Raw genomic sequence first — 12,159 nt, 5'->3', positions numbered from 1 at the left:
ACATATAACCCTCAAAAGTGGCTGAAAAAGTCCCTTAAAGTGTGAAATAATGAAATTTTAATTTTTAATTGCTTAAAACACAAAATTAAGCCTAATATGCCTTTTGAAGAATTGGAGAAAGCATACCAACAGTGGTTAAGATTTGACAAAATATAAAATGATATTCAAAAAGCAATCGATTTTGGAATCGATTTTCAGTGAATTTGCCATTCATCAGATTGACTTTTGGTGTGTTGGTCTGCTTCCAAAAATACAGCTGACCCTGGAGGATGCTGGGGTAGCTGTGTGTTGTGTGGGGATGGAGGTGAGGGGAGAGTCCCAGAGAAGGTTGAGGATATAAGGTGGGGAGCCTGGACTAGCACTGCCACTTGGTGGGGGGCGGGGGGAGGCACCCTGAGCGGTGGGGGGAATGAAGGTTGCGGTCCCGCTGGGTCCCTGGGCCTTGAGTGAGGACAGAGGACTGGCAGGCGAGGCATGCTGGGAGTGCAAGGTCATCTCTTGGGGAAGCTGACGGTATGCAGATGCATTCATGCAGATGGTATGGGGCTCCTGGCCACCGCTCCCAGCTGAGAGGAAGATCCTGGAGGTGGTGCTCTCTTAGGCTTCTGGATGAGCAGAGGGTGCTCTTAAGTCTGCCTCTTGCTCACCAGTGAGTGACTGGGGACCCTTCTATCTTTTGGGTGTCGTGTGTGAGCCTGGGGCAAGAGGTGCATGGGTTGGACTTCTTTTAGCAGGGTTATGTGCAAACAGAGATGTGGGGGAAGATCTTTCCAGCCGGGGAACACATTCTTAAACAAGCATTTATGGTGCATGTGCCATGGACTGGAAACTGTGTGAGGCATTTTTACCTACATTATCCAGTCTAATCTTTAGCATAGTCCTGTGTGTAGGCAGCCTGGGTGTTTTATCCTCATTTTGCAGGTGAGGAAAATGAGGCTCAAAGAGGTCACATAACCTGTCTGCACATGCTTGCTCTGATAGTTGTGCAGAGCCTCAACTGCCAGAGGCTGCCTGCCCCTGCCAGGTCCTCTGCCTCCCAGTTGGGCCAGAGTTCCTGCTCATAATCACCAGCCTGGCCCCCAGCAGGGACACTGTGAAGCCTGTGGAGCGAGCCTCAGGCCAAGGGTAATTTTCCATTTGTTACTTGATTATAATCTCTTCATTTCCACTAGAATGTAAGCTCAAGGAGGGCAGGAGCATTGCCAGTTTGGTTCATTTCTCTTAGCAGTGCTTTACATGTAGTGAGTGCTCCGTGTTGGGAAAATCAGGGAATCTTGAGTGGTGGCTGGGTGTGGATGGCCTCATGAGGCTGAGGGGTGTGGAGGTGATGGTGCAGATGGCTATAGCCCAACAGGGAAGATGGGCTCCCCTTAGCTCCCACCTTTCCTGCCTTCCATCCATCCCTATTTAGTTTGTTTTGTTGACATCTCATTGTTGATGGCCTCTCTGCTCACCCTTATGTCCCTAATTATTTGGACTCAGTTGACTGTCCTTTTCTTTGAAGTTCTTGTCTTGGCTTCCATGACACCAGTGTCTCCTGACTTTCCACCACCTCCCAATGTCCACTACATGATGATGTCCAAGGCTTTGTCCTGACCCCTTTCCTCTTCTTTATTGTCACCCTCAAACTAGGCAACCTCATTTAGTCTTATGACACTAAATAGCTTCCATGTCAGTCATGGTATTTTATGCCTCTCGCTCAGATGTACCTTCTGCAATCCAGACTCATTGATTCTTCTGCCTTTTCAGTATCTCCACTTGGACATCTAGTAGGCATCTCAAACTTCAGTGAAAACAGAATTATGTGTTCAGTTCTGCCCTCCTTCTCCCCTTTAGGTCTTTCCTGTTTCACAAAGTGATTCCACCATCTACCTGGTGCTCCGGCCCAAAACTTCAGAGTTTTCCAGGATTTCTTTTTCTTCCTATTCAGCATCTGACCCATCCTGTTGGTTTTCTCTCTAAGTTATTTGCCGAATGGGCTCAGTTTTTGACATCTTTGTAGTTACCACTCTACCTAGACCACCACCTGTGGCTTCTTCTTTCACTTTTGCTTCATTAAGGAAGCTCCAGCCACTTTATGTTTCCTTTTGCCTATGAACACACCAAGGTCATGCTTGTCTCAGGACCTTTGCACCTGCTTTTCCTTTTGCTTGGGATTCTCTTACTTTGGATTTTTTGCACATTTTACTCCTGCCCATCATTCTATCTCAACTTGGATGTTACCTCCTAGGACAGCCCCTTCCAGACCCCAGTCATTCTCTTCTGAATTTCCTTATGTATTTTCTTCATGGCATTTATCAGCACTTTATTTTTGTTTTTAATTTTTTTAATGTTTATTTATTTGTGTGAGAGAGAGACACACACACAGTGCAAGTGGGGGAGGGACAGAGAGAGGGAGACACAGAATCTGAAGCAAGCTCCAGGCTCTGAGCTGTCAGCACAGAGCCCGATGCGGGGCTTGAACCCACAAACTGTGAGATCATGACCTGAGCCAAAGTCGGATGCCCAACCAACTGAGCCACCCAGGTGACCCATCAGCACTTTAAATTACCTTACTATTTATATGTTTATTACTGGTCTTTCACTAGACTGAAAGCCTCTGGAGGGAAGGGACTCTGTCTTTCCAGTTCGCAGCTGGATTTCTAGAGCATGTGGTCAGTATCTGAAAATATTTGTTGACTGACAGCTGTGTGACTGACTGGCAGTTGATAGGAAATTGGGGGCTGTGCATGAAGGCAGCCAGTGTGGCTGTGACCCCTGTATATATGAACGTGTTTCTGTGTGTATACATGCTGTGTTTGCATGGGGCCAGGGTAGACTCCTTTTAGCCTGTTTCCAAACGAGGTGGGATGGGAGGTTTCTCACTCCCTGCAGCCGTCAGAGTCTTATACTTGTGTGGGTGCCCAGGGGCTCAGTGTGGACTTCGGGCTGGACATTGCAGCTGGAAAAGGGGTTAGGGGCAAGCAACCAGTCTGGCAGATTCCTGGAAGGCCAGAAAGGGAGCAGAAACACCTGAGGACCCATTAGCCTGCAAGTATCATAGAATGGTGAGCATCTTATTTCTGTTCCCATGGGGAGAGGCCTGTTGGTTGTTAGAAAGTCTACCTTGATGAGCTTCTTGTTTGGGTAGCAGGGGGTGAAGCCCCAGAAGGCATGCTCTACAAATTGCCTTCTGCTGAGGGTGGGCTTGGTAAATGGTGTGCTGGGTGGGATGTGTGCATATTTGAGGAATGGGCATTGGCAACTCAGCCTGTGCTCCAAGTCAGTGGTTCTGCAACTTTGGAAGGCAGCCTCAGAGTCACAGGGCAGCTTGTGAAATCCAGATTCTTAGGGACCAGCCATAGAGCTCTTGACAGAAAGGCATGGGGCCTGTGCATTTGCGTGTAACAGGAACTTCAAGTGACTCAACCAATGCAATGAAATTTAAGAACCTTGACTGTAAATCAGTTACTTCCCTCCCACTGACCAGACCAACCAGAACTGACCAGGCACACTGCTGAGGGAATGGGAGATGGGCATAAGAATAAATACTTTAATTTTATTTTGTTTAATTAATTAATTAATTAACTATTTTTATTTTAGAGAAAGAGAGAGTGTGTGAGTGGGGGTAGGGCAGGGAGAGAAGGAGAGGGAGAGAATCCCAAGCAGGCTCCATGCTGTCAGCACAAAGCCCGATGCGGGGCTCAATCTCATGACTTGAGCCCAAATCAAGAGTCAGATGCTCAACCAACTGAGCCACCCAGTGTTGTTATTTTAATAGCAGTGCATTTTAACACATAGTAGAAAAATGCAGAACTAACATAGATGTTATCATTTAGGACAAATCCGGGTAGGTATTGAAAAATTTAAAAAAGTCAATTGAGAAATTTAAAGATTTCATTTGAGAATTAAGAGATTTGAAAGAGAAATTTGACTGCTGTGTGGTGAGCCCATCTCCATATGGTGTCACACGGATATTTTAAAGATACCAGTTTGACGATCCAGGGACACATGGTCTTTGGCTCAGGGGAGCCCCCCAGGAGGGAAGAGGGGAGGTGGGTGAGGCTTCGCTGGGGTGAGGGAGCCCTTCTGCAGTTGTTTCCTGGCCCTGCTGTCACGGAGGGACAGGAAGGGAAGGGCGTGAAGGGCGTGAAAAAGCCAAGCCGTGTCCCCAGGGGCTGGAGCTGGGAGGCTGAGTTCACTGCGGTTTTGGAAAAGTACCAGGCATGGTTCAATCCCCACTCACACACCCTGAGGCAGCTGTTTCTCATCTACTCCTTGGCCCAGCTGGGCTCCTCTCGGCAGGCGTGGGAGACCCGCGTGGGTAGGAGCAGAGTGAGTGTGGAGAGCTGGCTGGCCCAGGCCTATGATGAACTTCTAGTTCCTGGGTCCTTCTCAGCTCCTGTGTGGTCTCTGCAGGGGACGGAGGGGTGGGGTAGCAGGGGCCTCCCTCCCTGCCCTTTGCACATTTTAGTTCAGGGGCTCAGGCCCACACTGGGTGAGGCTGTTGTTTGCAATCCAGCATTTCTCCTTCCTCCCCCAGTAGGGGTTCCTGAAGAGAAAACAAAGCCTTCTGAACCCATGGGAGGGGCGCTCAGTGGTGAAGGAGAGACAGTGGATGTGGGAAGGGGCTGTCTGGTGGGCTTGCCTTTCCCCGGCACATATCTCCTCACTGGTAGGGAAAGCCGTGCTTGGGCCAGCTTCTGGGGCCGTTCTCCACAGGGCCGGTACCTGCTCAGGGAGGATCAGAAGGGGCATCTTCCCTGTAACTAGGCAATTGCTGTTACTGTTGCCACATTTATTGTTTTTTTTTTTTTTTTTTTCTAGGAAATTTACCAAGTTTTGGCCCAGGGGTTTACATTTCCCACCCCCCTAGCACAAGCTTTCACTATTCAGACTACAAATGGAAGGCACTGAGGCTGTAATTACAGCGGCATTAGCTCAGGAACACGCTGAGAGGAGCAGGAACAGGGCACCTGGGGAACCTAAAAGCAGCCGCGGGCCTAAATTAGCTGCTGCTCCGCGTGCGTTGTCGCCCTGCTCCTCTTTGGGGGCCCCCTCCATCCTCACTCTCTGCTCTCCTCCACCTCCGCCCCAGGCTGCTTTGCTTGCTCTTCCCCTCTGCCCGCCAGCATCCTGACAGGTGCAAGAAACACAGAAGAACAACCTGTCTGGTGTAGAGGTGGTGTCCCCAGAATAGCCTTTGTGTGGATGTGTGTCCTTGGATCTCGATGCGGGCAGGCTGGTTTGGCTGCAGCTTAGGGGACAGCTTGGGAGGCCGCACCCCACTGGGGACAAGCTCTCGCTGTGCTCTCCTGGGCCTCACTTTTGGTCTCTGTGTCCAGGTATCCTGAATTGCTGTCAGGTCCTCCCAGCTGTTGCCCCAGCTCTTTGTTCCCTTGGCCTGGGACCCCGTTCCTACTCTTTTTGCTTCCTCTGACTCATCCTGTAGGTTTAGCCGAGATGTCACTGCTTCTGTGACCCCTGGTCTGGGCAGAATGCTTTCCTCTCTGCTGCTACAGCACCCTGACTTCCCTGATGCACAGCTTAGCACTGCCATGGGCCACTCCCCTGTCTCCAGCTGGGTCTCTGGGGAAGTGCTTGCACCTAGTAGGCCTTTAGTAAAGAGTTGAAAACCAACCTTGATTCCTTTTTGGCCTTAATCCCCCTTTTGCTTTCACAACAAGAAGAGAGGGAACTTTCTCTGCCATTCTAGGGCTGTTGTTGGCAGGGTGTTGAGGTGAGGCCCAGTCTTCATCCATTGTCTCCTGACTTTCACATCTGAGTCCTTCTGGACTGGGCCCTTACATTGATACTTGATTAGACATGGCCTTGTATTGACCACTATTGCTGGCTCCACATCAGTTTGGCTTCTTTAATAGTATTAGCCAACAACTTCTAAGTACTTGTTATATATTAGATATTGTTCTAAGTACATTTATTCTTTCACTCGTCAAATTTGCATTCAACACCTACCATGTACCAGGCATTGGGAAGTATGGATATGGCAGTAAGTACAACCAATAAAGCCCCTGCTTTCAAATGGAGTTTATATGTAACACAAACAAATGGTTAAGGAAGTGTATACTCTGGCAGATGGTGATGAGTTGTGGGAAAAAGAGATCAGAGAAAGGGTAAAGGGACTGACTTCTTGTTACGTATATGGTCGGAAAGGATTCACAGATAAGGTAACATTTGAGCAGAGACCTGAAAGAAGTGAGGAAAGGTCATGGAGGAGAGCTTTCCAGGAAGCGGAAGCAGAAAGTGCGAAGGCCCTGAGGTCAGGGCACATTCCAGGAAAAGCAAGGAGGCCAGTGTGGCTGGAATGGAGGAAGTGACCAGGAGGAGGAGGTGAGGTCACATAGAGCAGTGCTGGCTAACAGAAATATGAGTCATCTACATAATTCTAAGTGTTCTAATAGCCACATTAAAAAAGTAAAAAGAAGCAAGTAAAATTAATTTTAACCATACATTTGCTTAATATATTTTCAGAATATTATTGATTCAATATATAATCAAACTAAAAAATTATTAATGAAATGCTTTATTATTTTTTTTCTTAGTGAATCTTCAAAATCTGGAGTGTATTTTCAAAATCTGGTGTGGACATCTCATTTTGGGTTTAGCCACGTTTCAGGTTCAATGGCCACATGTGGCTAGTGGCTACCATATTGGACAGCACAGATATAGGGCCTTGAAGACCAGGCCCAAGCCTCTGAATGAGGGGAAGCCATAGGAAGCTTTGAGGCCTAGGAGCATTATCTCTCTGCCTTATGTTCTAGAAGGTTCATTCCAGCTGCGATGAGAGGATTGTTTTGAGGCAGGGGGTGGGGTGGGTGCGAGGATAGAGCAGGGAGCCTAGGAAGGAGGCTCTTGCCAGGATGTGGTGATGATGGCTTGGACCACACTGGGAGCAGTGGTGGTGGTGAGAAGTGGTTGGATCCCGGATGTATTCTGGAGGTGGAACTGGTTGGTTTTTCTGACGTGGTGTGTGAATGAGAGAGGAGTCAAGGGAGTACCTAGAATTTTAGCCTGAGCTAGTGGGAGGGTGAGTTGTTTTCATACAGATGAGGGGAACTGGGGTGGGGGAACAGCATTGGGGGGAATGTGCGGGTTTGGTTTGGGGCCTGTTAAGGTTGAGATGCAGTGTCAGCCTTTCAGGTAGAGTGGGCAAGTAAACAGGCAGCTGGACGTGTGAATCTTGTACTCACGGGGAGGCTTGGCTGGGGACAAGCCATGAGTGCCCTGGGAAGTGGGTGCACATAGAGAAGAGGGGCTGAGCCCTGGAGGAAAAGGTGGATAGTTGTGAAGGTGAATGCAGGGTGGCAGCAGGAAGCCCAGTGGAGAGGGCAAGACTGTGAGGAAAGAGGGCCAGATGGGGTAACCTGCTGTGTCTAGTGTCCAGATGGGCTGAGGAGGAGGAAGCCCCAGGATCCCTGACCACTGGCAAGAGGGGGAAGCAGACGCTAGGCTGCAGTGGGTCCAGGTGAGACCAGAAGGGGAGAAAGAGATCGCTGGTATGGATGACTCCTTTGAGAGCTTTTGCTCTAAAGGAGAGCAGAAAAATAGGATTACCTTAATGGTGGCTATATGGTCACAAGGAGGCTTTTTTCCCTTAAAGATGGGTGATATAGTAGCTGATGGGGATGATCTAGTAGACAGAGCAAAATTATCATGCAGGAGAGAGGAAAAAATGAGCTATCTCATTCACACTCACAACCGTGCTATGTGGTAGGTACTATTTTGCAGATGGGGAAACTGAGGCAAAGGAAGATTCAGTCATTTGTCCAAAGCTGTACAGCTAGTAAGTAGCAGGGCCAGGAGTTGAATACAGATGGCTCAGTTCTATAACACCCAGTCTTAACTGCTATGCTACTGCTTCTTGGTTTCCTAGCTAGATTTGTGAGCTCTTTGAGAATGGGGCCTCCTCTTACACATTTCTATCTGACACAGCACCTAGCCAAGAGAGGGCTGTGCAGAGGTGGGGTTTGCTAGATCTTTAATGACCAAGAGACCTGAACACCAGGAATGGTGCTGGGAATGCTCGGACACCTGGGCTGGCCACGGGAGGCGGGGTGTGGGGCATGGTGTTAGCTTGCCTCAGTTTGCGTCCTCCCCACCACCTCCCAGGACCTTGCATGAAGTGGATGGTGCTCAGTAAATACAGGCTAGATGAAGAATGAGTGAAAAGGCTAAGGCTCATCCATCCTAAAACCTAAGCTGATGATTCTTCTGGTGTACACAGTGTTGGCATGACCTGGTTCCTGCTCTGGTTTACCACCAGTGTGCTGGGTGGCCTTGCCCACTCAGTGCGTCAGTTTCCTTAGCTGTAAAATCAAGAGGTAGGGCTAGGTGGTCTCCCATCTGGCTCTCCCCAGAATGTCTCAGGTGGGCATGTATGGGCTGGATTCCTGCCTCCCTCCAGTCTGTCATCAGGATGGACAAGAGGCACTGTGGGTGGGGTCAGCTGGCAGTGGAGGATCAGGTGGTCCTTAGAAGAGCCGAGACTTGTGGGATGGGGTAGCCAGCACAAAGGGAGCTTTATAGATTGTGGGAATCCTGCTTCATGTCCAAGACATCTCACTCCAATGGCAGAGCTCAAAGCCGTGGTGCTAACGGCCGAGTCCTAACATCTAGCACATGTGCCCTTTAGCTGGTTATGCGCTCAGCCCCATTAAAGTGTGAGGCTGGACTTCAGCCTCTTACCTCTACTGCCGGGGCTCCCACCTGGAGCTTCCTTTTTAGGGGTTCTCCATGCTAACTAGCTGCTGTAGCACCCCTGCCATGTGGCATTTTGAAATGTGTAGGGACAGTTTTCAGTGGTCCTGTGGTGGGGGTGAGGGTGGTGGTAGTGGTGGCTGCTGAAGATCCCATGATGAGAATTGTCCCTCCCTAAATGCCAGCAGTACCCAGAGCAGAAGCCTGTTCAAGTGTACCATTGCAGGGTGCTCAGGGGCCTGGGAGCCCATCTTGCCTCACCTGCCACTCAGTTGTGTGATCGTGAACCAGTCATTTTATTTCCCATTATCTACTTTTGTGAACAGGGCATGAACACCTACCTAGTTGCTTGCCTTTAAAAAAAAATGTTTATTTTTTTATTTTGAGAGAGAGAGAGAGCAGGCACACCCGAGTCGGGGAGGGACAGAGAGAGGAAGAGAGAGAATCCCAAGCAGGCTCCACAGTGTCAGCAAAGAGCTGGGTGGCTTTATCTCACAAACATGACCTGTGCTGGAATCAAGAGTCAGACACTTAACCCACTGAGCAACCCACTCCCCTCTAGTTGCTTGCCTTTTGGGTCGTGGTAAGTTTTAAATGAGCCTGGATTAACATTCCTCATCATCTTGACTCACCACAGGTAAGGCTGGCTGTGCACCAGGTGCTGTCCTAAGCTGTGTATTCCCCCATTTTAATCCTTAGTGCCTGTTGGGTGACCCGTTTCACGGAGGAGGAAACTGAGGTAGAGGGCATCTTGAACCCTGGGAGGTGTGCCCAGTGGGCCTGTGGCGGTGGTCTTCCCGTGCCCCAGCAGGCCCGTGACCTCCCTTTCCTTCACCCCCAGGGACAGGGGCAGACCCGGTGGCCAGTGCCAAGAGCAACCACTGCCTGGATGCCGCTAAGGCCTGCAACCTGAACGACAACTGCAAGAAGCTGCGCTCCTCCTACATCTCCATCTGCAACCGGGAGATCTCTCCCGCGGAGCGCTGCAACCGCCGCAAGTGCCACAAGGCCCTGCGCCAGTTCTTCGACCGCGTGCCGGGCGAGTACACCTACCGCATGCTCTTCTGCTCCTGCCGAGACCGGGCGTGCGCCGAGCGCCGCCGGCAGACCATCCTGCCCAGCTGCTCCTACGAGGACAAGGAGAAGCCCAACTGCCTGGATCTCCGCGGCGTGTGCCGCACCGACCACCTGTGCCGGTATGCCCGCCCGCAGCCCCCACTCCGCGCTCCCGGGCCCTGGCGTGCGGGCGCAGACACCTGCCGTCCACTTGCCCGTTCTGACCCGCGTTTACGGTTTGTCTGCCTTCTCTGTGTTCACTCGTGCTTAGCACTGTGGGAATCCATGGTGAACAACCCAGCGAGCATAGAATTTCATAGACCCTAGAGTCTGCTGGGCTGAGAAGGGACCTTCAGAATTCGGCCCCACTCCTTAAGGAAACCGCCACCTCATGTCCCGTTGAGGTCATGTGGTGGGCAGGATGGGGCCCTCCTAAATCGCAGAGGCAGCTCCTTACACACGGAGAGCTGAGCCAGTCTGGTGCTGGGGCAGGGTGTGGGTTCGAGTCTGACTGCCCAGGTTTGACTTTTCTACTTACTAGCTGTGTGACTCGGAGCAAGTTGTAAAAATTTCCCGAGTCGCTGCCATTCCTTCACCTGTAAACAGGAGTAAAAATGTCCACATTCGGTTATTGTGAGGATTAGGTGACATGATGTGTGTCGGAAGCTTAGCACAGAGCCTGGTGTATACTCCATTTTAATAAGCATAGCCTGATTATTAGCAAGGTTTTTTTCGGTTGTCATTACCGTGAGTTGAAATTTGCTTCTGTATAGTTCTTATGTCTTCCCTGTTTGTTGTTAAGCATTTGTTGAGTCCCTGTTGCACCCAGCGCTCAGTTCTAAGACCTGGGTGTGCAGAGGTGAACATTGTGCTCTCTGAGGAACAGCCTGTCCAGAAGGGGACGCAGACAAAGCAGGGATCCCAGTGCAGTGGCTCTCAGATGAGGCAGCATGGGGTAGGGACATCTGCTTTAGTCTGGGGCTCTAGAGGAGGGGGCCTTGAGCTAAACCTTGAAAATGAGAAGGTGAAAGCCAGGGAATGTATCAGCTGGAAAAGCATATGCAAAAGGCTGGAGGGTAGGAGAGAACCTGGCCTCATGGGGAACTGCAGATGGTGGGTGCACATGGAGTGTGGGTTGTGAGGTGGGGAGGCCACAGGTGGGGCTGCTGCAGAAATAGAGGCCATGGTGGCGCAGAGATATTCAGAGATTGCTTACTGTGTCCTGGATGCTGGTTTATTATATGGTTTGTCTAATTTAATTCTCACAACAAAACTACCGGGTAGATAACTATTATCATCTTTATCTGTCAAAAGAGGAGATAGAGACATAGAAGGTAGCTTGCCTAAGGTCACACAGCTCATACATTTCAGAGCTGGGATCCATCCATCCACACTGCTTTTTCCAGTGTAGCATCCTGGACTGGACTCAGATAGTGGCTGTAGGAATGAACAGAAGTGTATCATTTCAGATATGATTGGTAAGTAGACTTGACAGGACTGGGTGATTGGTTGAAAGTTCCCTGGAGGCAGAAGTCATTTCTGTTTTGTTTACTCCATACCTCGTCCTACACGTAAAGCCTGGCACATGGTGAGCACTCCACAGACGTTTCTTGAATGGATAAATGAACGGTGACCACTATGTTTCCTAGTTAAGTAATTATGGGATGAAGGAGCCATTCAGTGTGTGTGGGGGTTTTGGGTGTGTAGCATTTGAGGTGCCTGGAGGACCATTGCCATGCCCCAGGCAATGTCTGGGGCATGCTCAGTAAAGAGGCTGGAGTGGAGAAGTGGGTTTGGGAGTTGCTGGGCACCTCGTTGGTGATTAAAGCCCCAGCAGTGAGTGAAATGGTGCAGGGTGGATTGGTGGAGCCCAAGAGGGAGTCTAGGCTGGAGAGGCCTACAGATTTGGGCATCCTCAGTGTTTAGGTGATGAGAGAAGCCTTTGGTGTGGATAGTGAGGCAGAACTCTTCTGGAAATACCATTTATTCAGGGAGGAGCAAAGGAAGTGGGGCTTGTGGCAGGGAGGCTTGGAGGGTGGAAGGATAGCCAGGAGGAAGTGGGCCAGAATCCAGGAGAGAGAGGTTCCTGAGGGAGGGGGTGACTGAGACATGGTGCCTCATGGTGTGTACATGTGTGTACAAGAGAGTATGTGAGTGTGCCTGTGAGGAAGTGTGAGAGTGTGTACGTGGGGGGGCGTATGGATGTGTGTGAGTTTGAGAGTGCATGAGTGTGAGAGGGAGTGTGTGAATCTGTGTGAGTGAGTGAGTGGCGGGTGGAAACCAGCTATAGTTGGTTCAGGCATGGCAGGAGGCAGAAGTGGAGGCAAACCCTCTTGTTGAGGACATGCACGCACAGGAGAGAGAGAGACACACACACACCCCGTGATAGAGGCTGCAGGGGGAAGA

At 50.2% G+C, this 12,159-nt stretch overlaps 1 protein-coding gene across 3 annotated transcripts in view; it reads left to right on the top strand.

Annotated features, from left to right (window-relative positions):
• GFRA2 (GDNF family receptor alpha 2) overlaps positions 1-12,159 on the top strand; it is a 138,153-nt gene that overhangs the window by 33,837 nt on the left and 92,157 nt on the right. For all 3 annotated transcript variants that reach the window (XM_049631508.1, XM_049631506.1, XM_049631507.1), the window contains exon 4: positions 9,539-9,893. In XM_049631508.1, the coding sequence (XP_049487465.1) occupies positions 9,539-9,893 (355 nt within the window). The remainder of the gene's footprint in view (positions 1-9,538; positions 9,894-12,159) is intronic.

The sequence above is a fragment of the Panthera uncia genome, chromosome B1 (genome assembly GCF_023721935.1).
Source record: "Panthera uncia isolate 11264 chromosome B1, Puncia_PCG_1.0, whole genome shotgun sequence".
NCBI lineage: Eukaryota > Metazoa > Chordata > Mammalia > Carnivora > Felidae > Panthera > Panthera uncia.
Note: the sequence above shows the minus strand (reverse complement) of the source record. Positions and strands in the feature narration are given on the sequence as shown.